Here is a 16,326-nt window from a genome sequence, read left to right as displayed (position 1 = left end):
GATCCTGCCCACATCCCCAGAGCCAGTCCCTGTGCAACCGGTGGGACTTCGCGCAGGCAAGTCTTCCTGCAAGGGATCCTTTGAAAGCCTATCCTGACACATGCCGTCCAAGGCACTAATCATCGATGTTTACTGTATAGCTCATATGTGCTGCACCTGGCAACCAGCAAGGGAGCTGAAGGCAGCACGTGTTTTATATTTGAGTTGTTACTTAAAAAATCAAATTATTTGCATCAGTTTTTGACATTGTTTTTTTTTCCTTGGCTCTGTATGCCAGGGCTCACAGTGCGTGCAAAGATCTGTTTGCTACGTGTAAGCAATATTTTCCCCAGTAAAAAAAAAAGTGTAGACAAGTTAAACATAAAAGGTGTAAAAGATGATATGTCTTTTCATTTATAAGCCGCCATGGTATTTCATACAGGCTTATGTCAAAGAGATTAACCCACTGGAGCTATACTGTATATTTATAATTGCATACAAATGCATGCTATTGCTTCATATATTAGTCTTTGTTAAAAAATCATTTTGATATATTTGTTTTAGCAGCATAAGTAGCCCTGGGGGCACGGGGTATAATTAGAAAAGGGCATGGGGGGAGGCGGGGCTTGCAGAATAAAGCAGTGGCCTTAGGATCACAGGTCCTAATTACAATTTATAATTAAGCCCAGAATTTGCACAAACCATCTAAGCTCAACAAGGACTATCATTTTTGCTGTTTAAATTGCTACCCTTTTTTTTAATTTCACCACCTGCTTTGTTGATGTTGTTGTTTTCGTGGCTTAAAACTTCAAAACAAGGGGGGATTAGGAAAGTGGCATTTAAAACTTTTCATATGAAATATTTACAGTGGGAATTTACTAGTTTAGAGCCAACATAGTGAATCTGCAGCAGAAGGAGTGATCTGAAACTTGTTTACTTATAATTAAAAATCTCCTTATTTATTTTTCTTGCCTTTTTTGCCCTTCTGCTTCCCTGTCTGCCCACAACTTCTGCCATACACCTCAAGTGTCCGTGAGCAGGAGCTACAGAGACTTGAACGAAATTGTGTCTCCACACAGATGGAGACATTTATGTTGTTTGTTGACCCAAATTCATAGACCCAAGTCCATTTTGTCCCTTGTGCAGCTGTATAGACCATGTGCATACAGAACTTTTTTTCATCCTTTTGCTCTCCTCTCATTCCCCATCACTAGTTCAGAGTAATAACGGTTGCATATGAGAACATCCGTTTCCTCCAGCTGCATTTTAGCTAGCCTTGCTGCAGAAATGCTGCTCGCTGGAGGAGTCAGTGCTTCTGTCCATGAGATCAAATAGCAAATATCAAAGTTGAGCTGGACACCTTTCTGAAAACAAAATTGCCAGTAAGCATCAGAATGAGCTGGTGTGACTTGAGCTTCTCCTGGGGATTTTTTTCAGCCCCATCAGCCATGTACTGAAATTGTCTAGAGCACAGAAGTGAATCTTAAATTATAGCGATGCTAAGCTATATACCCTTTGTGTTCCTGCAAAAGGGAAAATAAATATGTTCCCTCAAAAAGATTACATTTTCAATGTATATTTGACTTGAATATTTAATTAGGTTTCAAAATTATCGAGCTAATAAATTAAGTGCAAGGCTTTGGGTAGTGTTTTTCCAGTTCTATGTATATCCTGCATTTGTCACTAATTAATGAGTTCCTAATGCTTCAGCTTCTGGGAAGATGAGCAACAAAGATTAACATAACTAGTGAATCCGAAGATGTGCAGCTGGGTGATACTATTTGAAATTTGACAAAAACATTGGAAGTATTATTATTTGTGACATGGCTCAAGATGGGGGATTGTGAGGAAAGCAAAGATGACAGAACTGGTGCTAACCACTGTGACAACAACTTGAAAAGCAGCCGACATGACATCTTTCCTATCATGCTGCCGAAAATGTCAACTTTGTGAAGGACAGTGAGAAAATGGTTTGCCGAAAATTTGAAAGGTAGATTCCAGAGATGCTCATCATGTCAGATGCAATATAGTCCACAGCTGGGTGAGAAAGGGAGTCCTTGCCGTGGTGATGGCTCTCGGTTGGCAGGCCCTTCCAGACATCCACGCTGCTCCAAAAATGGCTACAGCTGACCTGTAGATTGTCTCAAGTTTGCAGTAGCATGATACACAAGAGCGGCGTGTGTTTACACCATGCGGCGGGCCCTGCATGGAGGAAGCGGTGGCCAGAGTCACCGGTTTTGATGTCCTCCTGGCTCACAAAGACCCCAAGAAAGGCAAAGACCAGGGGGTTAAGCCTACATGGTCTACATGCACCTCGGTGGTTGGGTTGTCATCCCTTGGGGTGTTGTGACTTGGGCGAGAGCCATGTTGGCCCGAGGTTCCCTCTCCAGAGCCCACCCTTCATCTTTGTGTGGGTCAGTGTTTTCAGAGAAATGCTTCCAGAGCTGCCACTGCCCGGCCAGGACACGACTGATGGTGTCACGTCGGCCCATTTCAGGTGTCCACCACGAGTCGTTATGTGGCGAGCACTAAGTAACCGGTTCTGGCAAAACCGAAGCCCTTTGAATACAGTGAGAGACTGCAATTTGTATGGAAGGGCTGCAACCCAACCCGAGCTGTCAGATCCTGCCATTAAATCTCACCAGTTGAGGTTATTGACCCAGCAAAGGGTAACATAACTTTCAGACCATTTCCAGTCCACCAGCAAATCACTGCCAGGACAGGCGGCTTTTCCTACCTCGTTTGTTAGCGCTGATACAATTAACCTAGTGACACCCTGTGAGCTGGTATGGGTACAGGGAGAGAACCGAATGCCAAAAGTCAAATGAGGGCTTCAACCCTGCCCCTTAATGTGCAGCAGTTATTGCAGTCTGCCTTGAATTATCTGCTCTTCTGCTTGGGAGCAAACCAGGCGCTGTGAGGTGCACAGCATCACAAAAGGCATGAACATCTCTCTGTGAATACTAAATATTTTATGGAACTTTGGAATAAAAATATATTAAGCATGTTCAGACATTAATTTTTGCTCGGTATCTAATTTGGTTTTTTTGTGGCTTGCTCATTTCTTCAAAATAACTAGTCCTAATTAGGTACTAATGAGACCAGATCCATACTTCCAAAATTGTTTATGAAATGTGTTCCCCAGCTGAGACATTTTATCCAAGTTTCAGCCTAAATCTTTTTAAATTTTTTTTTCCCTAATACACAACTAAATTTGGCAAATAATCAAGTAAAGATTTCTGATTAAATGCTGTTTAAATTTAAATACATCCCCTGGTATCCAAGTCTTTTTCTGTGTCCAAGTTGCAAGTTTTATTTAACGTATATTTAGCTTTAAAATTTTGCAGTAAATATCATTTACGGTTTGCAAGTTCCTGTTCTGAAATGTTTTAATGGTTTATTCACCTGTGTTGGAATATCAGAGTTCGTATTTATGATATTAGGAGCTTACTAAATGCAGGGTCAAGGAGAAGTGATTGTACAGATTTTATAGCTTTTAATTTTTTATAGCTTTTTTTAAAATTTTAGGGCCTTTGATTCTTTAAGAGGAAAATAAAGCCAACCAATTAACCCCTGACAGGAGGTTCATTAGAAGCTTTGTAATCCCTTGCCAAGTCTTTTGTATAGCCAAACCAGTCTAGTACTGCGGATTTATGCAGCTTAAGCTGAACACTGGAGGAGGCCTTTAAGTAAGAACATTTGTTCAATTTTAAGACGTCTTACATTACCTAAAGAGCGCCTGTGCCAGCAGAGTTGCCCAGGAGTACAGAAATCCGTAGACTTTGCTCGCCGGCAATGGGAAGCGGTGCCGTTGATTGTCAGCCTGGCCGATTCCTTTGGTGGATGGATTAGACTCGCTCTCTCCTCTCGCCCGGGGTTCTGCTGCGCGGCGTATTTTGCCGTGTGGGTGTGGGGGAGAAGGAGGGGATTGCTGCTTTCGGCTCTCGGATGGGTTGGCATCGACAGAGGTACAGGGTGGAAGAGCACAGGGACCACCGCATCATCCAGCCCCGGGAGAGCTTCGGCAGGGTTCGCCTGCACACTGTGCTCTGTGAAAGATGAGAAATACCCCAAGGCAGCAGGACCTGGGTGTCTCGCAACGCGCTCCTGTGCACTCCTGAAATACAAGAGTGTTGTAAACAGTCTGAGAAAATCCTTGATAAAATGTATCAATGTGTTAATTTTTCTAAATTAAAATTAAATGACCAAAAAGGCATTGCATTTTCAAATGCAAAATGCATGTTGCTCTCTAGGCACGTTTCAGCAGCATGTATTGAAGATGGTTCACTTCAGGAAATCACTATATCAGGGTGGTTCAGCGGTTGTGAAGGAGTGCAGAATTTTATATTCTGTTTGTATATACACCTGTTGTCAATATTCTTTTATACCGTGAATTGTGTTAAATTAGCAGCTGAATTTTTCTGCAGAAATTCAGTCCCTATTTTGCCAGCAGTGGACCCAATCCTGAAGTGAGAGGTGGCATCGTGCTTCCTGTCATATACCTGTATTTAGGGGGGTTCTGCTTTTTTCTGAACTGAAAAATAAGGAAAAATAAGAAGGGAGGGGGGGTTCCACATCTAAATTATCACTCTGAGAGAGGATATTTCTTTATTTGTTTATTTTTGATACCTCGGCAGTAGTGCTGCTGCAACCACCCGTGTCTCAGTGTGGCGCATCCTCTGTCCCGGGTCTCAGAGTTGGTGACATCCCTTTCCGAACGGGCAGCGCGCTGCGTGCTGTGGGGATGCGCTACCAAGGTGGTGAGGTGGAGTCTGAGTCATTCGTGGTATTTCTCCTCCAGGCCTGATGGGATAGGAACTGTGACCGTAGACGAGAAAGAGCGTTTCGAAGAGATCAAGGAGCGGCTTCGCTTGCTTCTGGAGAATCAGATCACGCATTTTAGGTAAAGGCAGAGAGCCCAGACGGAATGTGAGAGGACTGATTTCCTCCCAGCTCCCTCCTATAAGAGGGAAGAAGACAGGTTTTGAACGCATACGGGAATTTTGCATAAGTGGCACAGACCTACACAGGGCAGTGAAGCTTCCACTGTAGCACGTTTGTAGCCGGAGAGTGATTTTAAATATATAACCTTTAAAGGATATTTCAAACCGTCTTGCTCCCATAGGCGGCATGGTAACGCTGTGGATTTTTTCTAAAGTGTAACAACAACAAAAAAATCCCTTATCCTCTTATTTCTCTTTTCCCCTCTGCTCAGTTACTACCCATTTATTTTCCCTTCTCTGTAGTATACAGACAGGCAGGGCTCTCTGCAGGAATGTCGTAGATAGAGAAAGGACGGATACTGCCCCCACAAAAAGGGATGAATGGCCCCCTGTGCACCAGCGGCGTCCTGGGCAGGTTGTGCACGTTTGCACGCAGATGGGTGATGTGCATTTGCACACAGAGTCCCTGCGGGAGCCCCTTGGAGCTGCCACTTGCCAGGGACAGTGGCTAGTTCAGCCAGTTACCTACAGCCTGGTGCATCGCCAGGTCTCTGGCTGGAAGTAAATGTCTTTTTCAGAGGGGCTTTTTTTTTTTTTTCCGTTCTTACAAGGAGATGATATTTAACTCTCTCCTATGAGATCTAAAAACTCTCCAGGTGACACCCAGATTTAATAAGCTGCTAAAACTATCAGCTTATTTCTACCCTGTATTCTGTTTTGCTGCCTTAGTGTCCACACCATCAAACCCTTTCAGAAAATTACCTTGTAGAAAGACTGCTCAATCCAGTCAGAGGGACTAGATCGTGGCTTGGGCATATTTAGGAAAGCATCTCACCCTGGAAGGGCTTGTTCACATGCACCTGGTCTGATGTTAACGTGATGTGGTTTTTCTAGGTACTGCTTTCCATTTGGCCGTCCAGAAGGTGCACTAAAAGCTACTCTATCGCTGCTGGAAAGGGTAAGCATAAGAATAACAGAGAGTAGTTAAAATTACCTGTATTCATGTATCTTTCTATCCAGAAGAGCTTGAGGAACTGTTGTTTTTGCATAGGACATGTAATTAATAATAGTTAATATTGAAATGGGGGGTGTTAGGTGGGGCTGTTATCTCTCCTGCTTCAGCTCGGAGGCCAGCGTGTGTCTGGCCACTAAAGGCAGCGCAGCCTGCGGCTGTGTTGATGGTGGAGGATCTCGCTGGCAAGCATCTACACGGCAGACCCTTGTAAGCGATGCCTGGCTGCTGTCCGGTGCAATTCCCATCTCAAGGCAGGCTCATTCCCCTCAGGCATAGGAAACCTGCTCACCATCATCCTCCCCGTCCCTATTTCTGCCTTCCTGCTGCTCCCACATCCTTCTCACCTCTGTTAACATGCAGTACGGCCAAGGCCAGACCTAAACCCAAGTCAATCACCAGAGCCCGGGAAGGGCGTAACATTGTCTGGCACTGGGAAAGTTGTGGTAGATCTTAATGACATGCCCTAAAAAATCAGAAGCACAGCTTTCAGGGCACACCACAGGGTATAGATGCAGAAGGCGAATAATACAGCAGGGGTAGGTCCCATGTCTCAAGCTGGCCAAGGTGACCTTGTAGCGGATCCTGCATATTGTTCACATACCCCGAGAGCCACGCAGCACTGATGTAGGAATGGATGTATGTGCTGGGCTTGGAGAAAAGCAGTTGTGTGTGCCCGATGCCACAACAAATCAGATTTTCTTGTGTCAAGGTTCTGATGAAAGACATAGTTACTCCGGTCCCTCAAGAGGAGGTAAAAACAGTCATCCGTAAATGCTTGGAGCAAGCAGCTCTAGTCAATTATACTCGACTATCAGAGTATGCCAAAATTGAAGGTAAGGCTCTTTCTTTGTGAAATTACAATTTTGTTATGTTTCTAGGCGGCAACTGTGGCTGGGAGCTATTTAAAAGAAGCTCATTTGCTATTTATTCACTTGTCAATAAAACTGATGTGATTCTGAATCATTTTTGTGGTGTTGGCTTCGGAAGCAGTTAAGAATGGAAGCTATGCAAAACGTTTCTTTTTCTGGAAAAGAGAGAGGAAACAGTTAAAAGGAACTGTAGCTTGGTGGTTTGGTTTTTTTTTTCATTGTTAGTGGATTTGGCCAGTGGTATAGTATTCAGACTCATGTTGTGGTTTTAAAAAACAAATTGAGAAATACTTGGGATGTCATCTTTGCAGCTGAAGGTATAGTGCAGCTAATTGCTTGTGACAGTGGAGCTCAGGAAACAAATGTAAAATAAGAAGCTGAAAAACTCTTTAATCTATGCTTAATCATTTGTAACCAATTTAAAATGTCTTTTTTCTGGGAGTATTTCATTGTCTTTGCAGTTTGCATAGCATTGCATCAGTGATCCCATACTTGCATCAGATTTCTTTCTTGTCACTCTAAATCTGGCATAGATGATATTATTGACCTTTTAAGTTATGGGAGAATAATAGCCAGTGACCAGAGACACATGTAGCCATCAAAAAGACATTTTAAAGCTTGCTGGGGGATATGTGTTAGCTGAAGCTCTATGATCCAGTCGTTCTTTACATGTTAATCAGTTTATGTTGGTACCTTGTTGGCTGCTATTCCCAACTTGAAACTCCTACCCAACTTTATCCAAGCTCCCAATTGCTTAAACCTTGTATGTTCCAGATGAATGGTATGTTCTGCTCTAGACTTTGGGTTTCTGTCATGTGTGATGTGAAGCTTTCCCACAGCTGAGATTATTGTTGTATGCCTCTAGGACAATATTGAGAGGAGAAAAAAAAAACAAAACCAAAACTCCCTCTGATTTGTTCTTAGTTCTTGTTTACATGAAAAATTGGGTTATTATACGACAAATTGTACAGGTTCTGTACATGACATGTCCTCTCTTTTTCCATTTTTTTCTGTCTAACGGTGCAAATTGTGTACCAGTGGTAATGAATTCATTGTTATGCATCCAGTGAGAAACACTTAAGAATTGGGCACTAAAAGGATGTTTATCAACTCTTGACTTGGTAATGAGTGACAAAAATAGAGAAGGAACGAAGGTTTCATAAGCACTGTATTATCAGTCAATTTATCGAAGTACTCAACTTCACAGGATATTTTAATTGGTGTATTCTGTAAAATGCAATGTTTAAATATACTTGACAAGGATGGAGAAGGACTGAGAATCAAAAGCAGCTTTTCTGTTGATGGATGCTTCTACCCAGGGCTGGCTCCCTTAGGTTCTCTGTGTAAATATCACTAACTCGTTGGTAAGATTTGCTCTCTTCTTTCAGATAAATCTATGCAAAAACAAACTTTATGATCTGTAAGTAAAAATGCATTCATTTCCAAAGTAGAACAGTTAGTGTGTACTTTTCCTTTTGTGCCTCAATTCTTCTTGGTTGTGTTAATTATCTGCCCTCTTTTTTGCACTGTGACTTTTAGGTCTGGGAATACTTTGAAGCAACAAACCTATTTTTTTCCAGCTACCTTTTCAGAGAAATAGTTCATTCCACACTACCTGCTCTCTTCTGCTTTTCTCCTCCTTTATCCGTGATTGGCCACAGCCACTTTTTGATACTATCTCTATAAAAGTGGTTGTAACACCAATTTCCAAGCATGCTGGGATTGTTAATTCGAACAACCCAACATCCGCCAGCTGCATGCATCAGGTTTTCTCTCATGAGCATAGTCCACTACATGTTCAAATACTTCTTTAGAAGAGCAACTAACAAATTTGCCTCAGTGAGATGCATTCCTGCGTGCCCATACATGGCTTTGAAATCTTGCTTTTGAAAGCTGACATTTGAATAGTCACATGTTTAAGAGAGTTTTGTCAGAAATGCAGGACCAAATCTGGCAGCAGTGCTTGAGGCTATGCTTATGAAGAAATACCTGTGAAAGCCTTAGATACTGAAGGCTGAAATCCTTAGTATCTCGGAGCCTTAAACCAATGAAATTCTATTTCCCTCTATTCATGACGTTTTGATCATTATATTCTTGCAAACAGTTCAGAGCAAACCTCTAGAGGCATGGTCACAGCCTCTCTTGTGACTCATGGGCATGCTGAATGGTTAATCCAGTAGATCTCCAGATTTAACCCTCCTTTTTTTTCTTTTTTTTTTTTTTTCTTCCTTTTATCCTGTGTGTATCCCAAAATACTCTACGGCTACTTTTCTTTTAACCTAATATAAAGTTTTCCTCTGACCTATAGCCTATAACCTCTTTACCTCTGACCTAAGCCTCTTGCATGCCCAAATCCTCTTTTATAGGGAAAAAGAGAGAAATGTATGAGCATCCTGTCTTCTGCTTGGCCTCTCAAGTGATGGATTTAACCATTCGTGAGTACCTACCACCCTCCTCTCCATGCTGTCCTCACTCTTTCTGTTTTCATTACCTCAAGAAAGTCCAGATCCAAACCAACTCACTCTCCTTGCTTCAAGTCTTTTAGCATTGGCTTGTCTGTTGCTTCTGTCTGTGAAACCCAGTGTGAGAAGTCCAGTCACTTTTTATCAGCCTAAACCAGGTTAGACAATTAACCCATCTGTTTGTGATAAACTCAGATCGTCTGTGAGTTTTTTCAGTTCTTCTTTATGTCCGTGACCTGAATGCATTTTTACTTTGCTTCTGTGTAACCCCAATTTGTAAAGTGCTTGTCACTGGTACACAATCAAAAGGTAGCAGCTACATCGGGGAGAAGTGAGCTAGAGGTCAGATAAAGGACACTTGGAAAAAGCCGTCCCTTTGCCTGCGTATAAGATCTTTACCCAGTCCTGTGTATAAGATCGTATAAGGCTGTCCTTTCTCTGTACATCAGATCTTACATGTCTCCTGACTGTTAGCTCTCGAGCGGAAGGATGCGCTTTACTTGCTCTCCTCCTCGATTTTTTTACTGACTCCTTTGCACCGAGCTCTGGAGGGGACATCCCAGACCCGCTGTCACTTGGAGATCCCCTCTGTGTCCTCAGAGCTCACCCTCTCTGGTTTTCTATTTGTGCAGCGTTTTCTTTCACCTCTATGAAAGGAGCTTCTTTTGGTAACCCCATGCTTTGAGGGGGGCGGGGGGCGAGACGGGGCGACTTTTCTTCTTTTCAAATGTCATATATCACGCATAACTGGGGGGCTGTGCGGTCCACTTGCTCATTAATCCTGCATATCTGTTCTTGTTTCTCTCTTTTCTCTCCTTGTTGCTTTCTCTCTTTCATATAGAGAATCAAAAGGACGCAGGTGAACAATTGTATATGCATTATAAATTGCTAGGACTGTTGAGTTATATTTATTTTGTTTTCTTTTTTCATAGCTCCTTAAGATATGTACTCCTTCAGGCTGAAAATGGAGATGCATTAATACTTAAGGAGTTAATTTGTGCTGTCTACATAATCTCCTTTTCCTCCTTCCTTAGAATAGAGTGTAGATTAGAAATACCTTATGGAAATATAGTATCTTCTTAGGAGATAATTTTAGAGGAGATTCTAGCCTTTGTAAAGAGAAAGTTTCTTGTTTTCCAAAAGAACTGCAGTTCATTTTGGGTGAGAAAATGTTGGTGATTTGGCCGTTAATTTAACACACCTAACAAGCACATTTATAACTAAACTAACGTTCATTTTTGGTTTTCATATCTTCTGTTTTATGCCCTGATGGGAGGACTGGGTTTTTAATTTTTTTTCTTTTATTTTCTATTTTTTTGTTAATGTGTAACAAATGATCCAGTGGGACAGAAGTCATGTTTGTCTCTCGTTTATAACCTGTGGTGACATGTAACAAGGCAAAGGCTCAGCTCAAGTGCCCGTCTTTTCAGAAGGGATGGCGGAGCTCTGCAGCCCCTGTTCTCGTTTCTGTTGTATCCCACAGTCCTAGTTCAAAAGTCCTTGAAACCTGAACTGTTCATTTCTTTTTGTGAGTAGATTGTTCTGTTTTGTGGAAAAAGAAAAAAAAAAAATCGGGTTGATTTCAGCTCTGTTTGCAAAGGGAAATTGCTTTTAAAAAGCAGCGAGAGAGGCTGGGCGAGGTTCTGCCCTGGCTTCCCCAGGCCTTCGCAGCTCAAATTTGGCCCATGATCTAGAGCTATTGCATGACAGTAAAAGTAATTTTGAATAGCAATAGATATTTAGGAAATGGAGAATAAGTTTTCCTTACAGCTATGAGGTGCAAATAAACAAATAGCAAATAGAACAATCCCAGCTATTACCATTAACTACAGAGGATTAAAGTGAGTGCAGGCTGCTATGCATTAAGCACAATAAATGCACTGAGCATCGTGCTGCAGGCACCAGCTCGCCACGTGCTTACGGTTTAGAAATTCAGCAGGATGTTTCTATGGCCCAGCTCATTTAAAAATCAAACTGCTTCTTCTCAATGCTTGGAGCAAGTGAAAGGACATAGGGAGTTGCAACTCCGCTGCTTCGTGCCCACAAATCTCCCATTGTCTTAAATGAAAAATTTTCAGGCAAGGTCAGCAGGACTCAACTTGAAATCAGTTCCTCAGCTTAAGTGGAGTCAAGAGTGCCTGGGTTTTGGCCTGACTTTTTATTTATTTTGCCAGAAGCAAGAACAAAAATAAGATACTGAAAACAACTTATTCTTAAACACACAGATGTCACCCTTTGATGTCCTTTCTCCTGAAAAGTGTGTAGTCTCTTGCCTGGCTTTAAAAATATTGAAATAGAACATTAAACAGAACACTACGCTAGAACAATTAAAGATGAATGATTTGCTTTAATTATTAATCAGACAAAACTACTAAAACTCAGATTAATAAGTGCAACCTCTTAATAAGCGTTCGTCTACTTATTATATACGTTGGGAATCCATTGTTCCTTTAGAAAATAATAACTTCTCCATCCCTTAAGCACAGCATTTGAAATGTGCTGCACTGTGTTAATGGTTGGACTAGATGATCTTCAAGGTCTTTTCCAACCTTGATGATTCTGTGATTCTGTGTTGGAGTGCCGAGGCACTGAGGGATCCCATGAACACAAGTGCCCTTTTGCACTGCTGGAGTTGAGTACAGGCAGCTTTAGAGCTGGTGCCGACCAAGGCGATAGTTGTCAGTTTGACAATTGATTGTGTTGAGTATAAGACTTTTTTTTTAGCTTTCAGACTAAGTATTTCTAATACTGTGATTTGATTTTGGTCTCTGTAAAGAGAAGCTTCTTAAGGTACTGCTGAGTTGATACACAGAGATGAGATGTGAAGGAGACGTGGGGGTGGAGGCATCTCTGGCCTCTCTGCTCGGTGCCACAGTGGCAGAGCAATGGGGCACAGACTGCAAGCAGAAAGTAACTGGAGAGTGGATGGACCCACTGAAGTCCTATTGCTCTGTCACCAAGGGAAATCAGCTACTCGGGCTATCCAAAAATGCCAGGTTTCTGCTTGTCCTGCAGCCTCCCCAGCCCCTGTCCAGGGAAGCAGGACTCCGGAGGCACAGCATCTCACCACGGTGCATCGCTGGTGTACACCATCCTCCCCAGATCTGTCTCTCCCAGCCAGGCTGGCAGGGAAGCCAGACTTCCCTCCAAAACACACCCAGCAATGCAGGGGTCAGTGCTGCCCACGGAGCAGTGAGGGGCAGCCACGGTGACTGTGCAGAGGCAGACACCTCTCAGGTGCCTGCATCAGGCTGGGGACACGGGTGCACCCCCAGGAGAGGGACAGAGCATGGCGACTTTAGCTGCATCAGCCTCGGCTGGCACCAGCCATGGAGCATCTTGCACGTAGCACTCGCCCCAGCAGGTGTGGAAGGCGTCCTCAGCTGAGGGTGCAGAAGAGGTTGGGTTTTGACTAGAGCAAATCTGCAGGTTGTTCAGAAGCAATGGTATTTTTCAAGCTGTTTGTACTGGCCCTTGTCAGAGTCCCCATGTTCACTTTACGTCACTCGCCTTCCCTATTTCTGGATCTCAGCCTGGGAAGCTCTGTGCACATATCTGTAACTCTTAGTGAGTGTGCTGAAGGATGAGGGGCTGAGCTGCCCCAGGATTAACCTGGTCCGAGTCAAGGAGAGGTCCTGTGTGATCTGTCAGCCCAGCTGCCACTGGGCAATCACTCCTAGCATTTGTGATAAACCACAAAGCTTAAAAAGAAAATATAATTACATTGCCCAAATAAACATGGGTGCAAAATATATGAAAACATCGGTCTTTGTATGAGGGAGTGGAGACTGAAGTCGTTAATAAATCATGCACTTTTTAAGTCAGGCACTTTAGGTATAGCTATAACCTGTATTTGTGTACTGCTGAACTGCTGCTTTATTTGTTTCACCCTTGAAGTGCTGTTCAGTTGTGTTTAACAAAGAATTTTTACACAGCTTTCGAGATTTCCTCTTGCCCTTTCAAAGACTACTGTTTAAAGCAGTATGAAAGTTATTACAAGAGCTTCAGAATCACAAAGATCTGCATTGTGCTGTTATCTTTCTACAAGTCTTTTACCAACTGCAGAGCAACTTGCTGCCTGAGGCATGAGATATAATTCAGATATGCACAAAAATTCCTCATAGGCTGAATAATCATCAGAAAGTCAGGAGATCAGTTCTCTTTTCAGTATGTTGAGTTTTGAGATCTGAGTTAGAGTCTCTTTCTCAGTTGAAAACGAAGAATTTATATTGATTTTTCTTAATTTTAAGATAACACATCTTATTTTGAAAGACAAAATGATATAATCACTGAAATCCCTTTCAGATACATGCAAATTCATTTCACGAATATAATAAAAGGCTGCTTTGCCTCATCCTCAGGCTAAGTCCATTATTCTTTATAGTTATCTTGAGAACAGCAGCTCTTTTTATCATTTTCATGATTGGCTCGCAAATGAACACACACATAACACTTATATACCAAAGCCTTTGTCAGGGGTCATATATTTTTAATTATTACAAGGAAATCATTGAGTCAGTGGCTACGCTTTTAAAAAATATGAAAAGTCAATAATGCTCTTCTCCTATTGCAAGTGTAATTCTCACTGTTGCTGATGTGTTGGTAGCCCATCTAGCAGAAATCATGGTGCTGAGTGAGAAATATGTAGTTTGAAAATCTTCCAGTCCGTAAAGTCTCACACAATGAATTGTATGCAATGTACATACCCAAAGTAGCACAGATATTTTAATATACTTGTTATTGCAGGCTGAAGCTTATTGCAAGCATAACCCCAGAATTTGCCAAGTAATTCAAGTTTCTGTGAGTATTTTATTAGCAAGTATCACTTAGAAGCCTACAAACCTTTGGCAGAAGTTTGTCCAGGAAAGCACTTTGTCAGGTTGTTAGTAAGGAAGAAGCTGCTCCTGCCTCTGATTTCAGTGATGGAAGTGTTTAAATCTGATCCATTTGACACACGTGAGCCACAAATTACAAGAGCATTCCTGATGCTAAACTGGCTGTGGTGAGGGATTAGAGAGGAAAAGGACAGGGAAGAAAGAAAAGCCAAAATGAAATGAAACCTGCCACACACACTGCAGCTGATCGTTGGCAAGTGCTGTAAAACCCATCCAGCCTTACGCATCTCCCTGGCTCCGAGCAGGAGCCGAGACACCCTGTGATAGGGACCTCACGTGTTATCTCCAAGACCTGGACCCAGAGGAGCACATAAACTCCAGTGCCTGATGGGGCATTGCAGTCATGTCCCCATTTCTATTTAAATTTAGAGGAAATTAATCACTTTCCTTAGCCAGAACTTAATCTTTTAAATTTTCATGCAATAAAGAGACAACAAAGAAAAGCATGGGTTGGGGCTCACGAGGCATTCAGCACACCCAGGAGGGGAGAGAACTCTTCCTCTCCTCTCCTCTCCTCTCCTTTGGCTCCAGGTGGTTTTGCAGCCATCATGCAAGAGCCCTGGATTTGGGTCTGAAAAATTTAAATGAACAAAAGAGCTGAATATTTGTGCCGATTGGGCCAGATCAGAATTACATCAAGAATTTGTGCTTAACCTGCTGTAATCCCTTGTGGAAGCTTGTTTTCAAGAGCCGGTGGCGGTGGGGAGATGCCAGGAGCAGGGGTGAGGCGCTGGGGGGGATCTCTCTCGGGCCTCCCAGAGAGGTGAAAGCCACCCCGGGGCACTGTGCTGACAACTGCACAGCAGGAGCCTCCTCCAAGCTGTTTTGTACGTGCTGCACTAGCGAATCGTGAAGTCCCAGTGCTGCTGCATCTCTTGCCTTTTCCTCCTCTTCCTTCTCTGTTAATGACTTTTCCCTAGGACAGAAGACACTTGCACAAGTCAGGCCCATTTGCCACTGTGGGGTCTGGATGTCTGTGAAGCCCAAAATCTATTTTTCAATGGGTAGCTGTTGGGGATGCAGGAGCTGGACTCACGTTTAAGGGTGCTTGAAGGTCGCAGTGCTGAGAGGTGTGGTGGGATGCAGTTCTGGGATGTAGTTTTACCCTGGCTTTGGCACTCAGGAGGAGCAGTCTCTCTTTGATACTTCCAACTTTGGAGCCCGACTGACTCCCCTGAGTGGCAAGGGGTTCCCACCACGTGGTTGCCAGGTGTGGGTGGGAGGAGATGTGCGTTTCTCTCTCCCCATAGTCCCCATCTGGGCACCTTGGCAGAAATTGCTCTCCGTAGTGATGGGCAGTAAAATATTCTTCCTACATCTACATGTGGAGCTCAGGAGCCATCAGTGAGTAGCCAAATTGAATTCTTGCTTATGTTTTAAATTAGAGTGAAAGTCATTAGGCCAATGCCCAAAAATCAGTTATTTTTGTCACTTGAGGCTGAGAGGTTTGTTTCTGGGGACAAAGCCACCCTTGGTAAACATTGAACAAGGATCAGGATAACCCCAGAGATGAACAAATAGATTTCTTTTCCTGTTATCAGAAAACAACAACAAAAAAAAATAACCCTGAAACCGGTAGCTTGAATCTGCAAGTCTGAATTAAATCATTACACAGCTTAAACGACTAAAAATGTGTGTGTGTGTGTGCGCACGTGCGCATTGTATGTGTTTATGTATGTATGTATATCTCTGTGTATGCAGAGGGGAACCAACCTAACTCGTACTCTTTAACGCTTTACTCGAATATTCTTTATTATACTTTGATAACTGTTATAATTCTGTGAGAATTAAAAGCAATCAGAAATCTACTTTGCACAAGCCAAACGATTTTTTTTTTTCCCCCACTGGAAAATGCAAGCAAAATGGCAAGGACTTTTGGCAATAGAATGTCCAGATAAATATGCCAGATTCCTTGCAAATGGCATTATTAAAAATAGTCACAATGCTGCTAAAAACTGTTATTAAATGGAATAGAAACTATTGTGTTAATATATTCACAGTATATAATTTATTCTCTGAGTGTATGTAAAAGGAAAGGCTATTTTCTTTGAATTTTTCCTATGCTGATATTGTAAACTATATGACAGATGGGTCAAGTCCTGATTGCAGTATTCTAACATTTGGAATAGCAAGTAACATATTTGATAGAGCTGGCAAGTTTTT

The 16,326-nt window shown here is 42.5% G+C and overlaps 1 protein-coding gene across 4 annotated transcripts in view; it reads left to right on the top strand.

Moving 5' to 3' along the window:
• The window catches only part of CADPS (calcium dependent secretion activator), a 221,360-nt gene that overhangs the window by 144,434 nt on the left and 60,600 nt on the right, over positions 1 to 16,326 (top strand). For 2 of the 4 annotated variants that reach the window (XM_074835819.1, XM_074835818.1), the window contains 5 exons: positions 4,781 to 4,882; positions 5,817 to 5,880; positions 6,647 to 6,770; positions 9,173 to 9,241; positions 10,110 to 10,127. In XM_074835819.1, coding sequence (XP_074691920.1) covers positions 4,781 to 4,882; positions 5,817 to 5,880; positions 6,647 to 6,770; positions 9,173 to 9,241; positions 10,110 to 10,127 — 377 coding nt within the window. The remainder of the gene's footprint in view (positions 1 to 4,780; positions 4,883 to 5,816; positions 5,881 to 6,646; positions 6,771 to 9,172; positions 9,242 to 10,109; positions 10,128 to 16,326) is intronic. The other 2 variants (XM_074835820.1, XM_074835822.1) reach the window with 2 other exon arrangements.

Source organism: Strix aluco, chromosome 11 (genome assembly GCF_031877795.1).
Source record: "Strix aluco isolate bStrAlu1 chromosome 11, bStrAlu1.hap1, whole genome shotgun sequence".
In the NCBI taxonomy this organism is placed as follows: domain Eukaryota; kingdom Metazoa; phylum Chordata; class Aves; order Strigiformes; family Strigidae; genus Strix; species Strix aluco.
The sequence above is the reverse complement of the archived record's forward strand: the minus strand, read 5'-3'. Positions and strand labels throughout refer to the sequence as shown.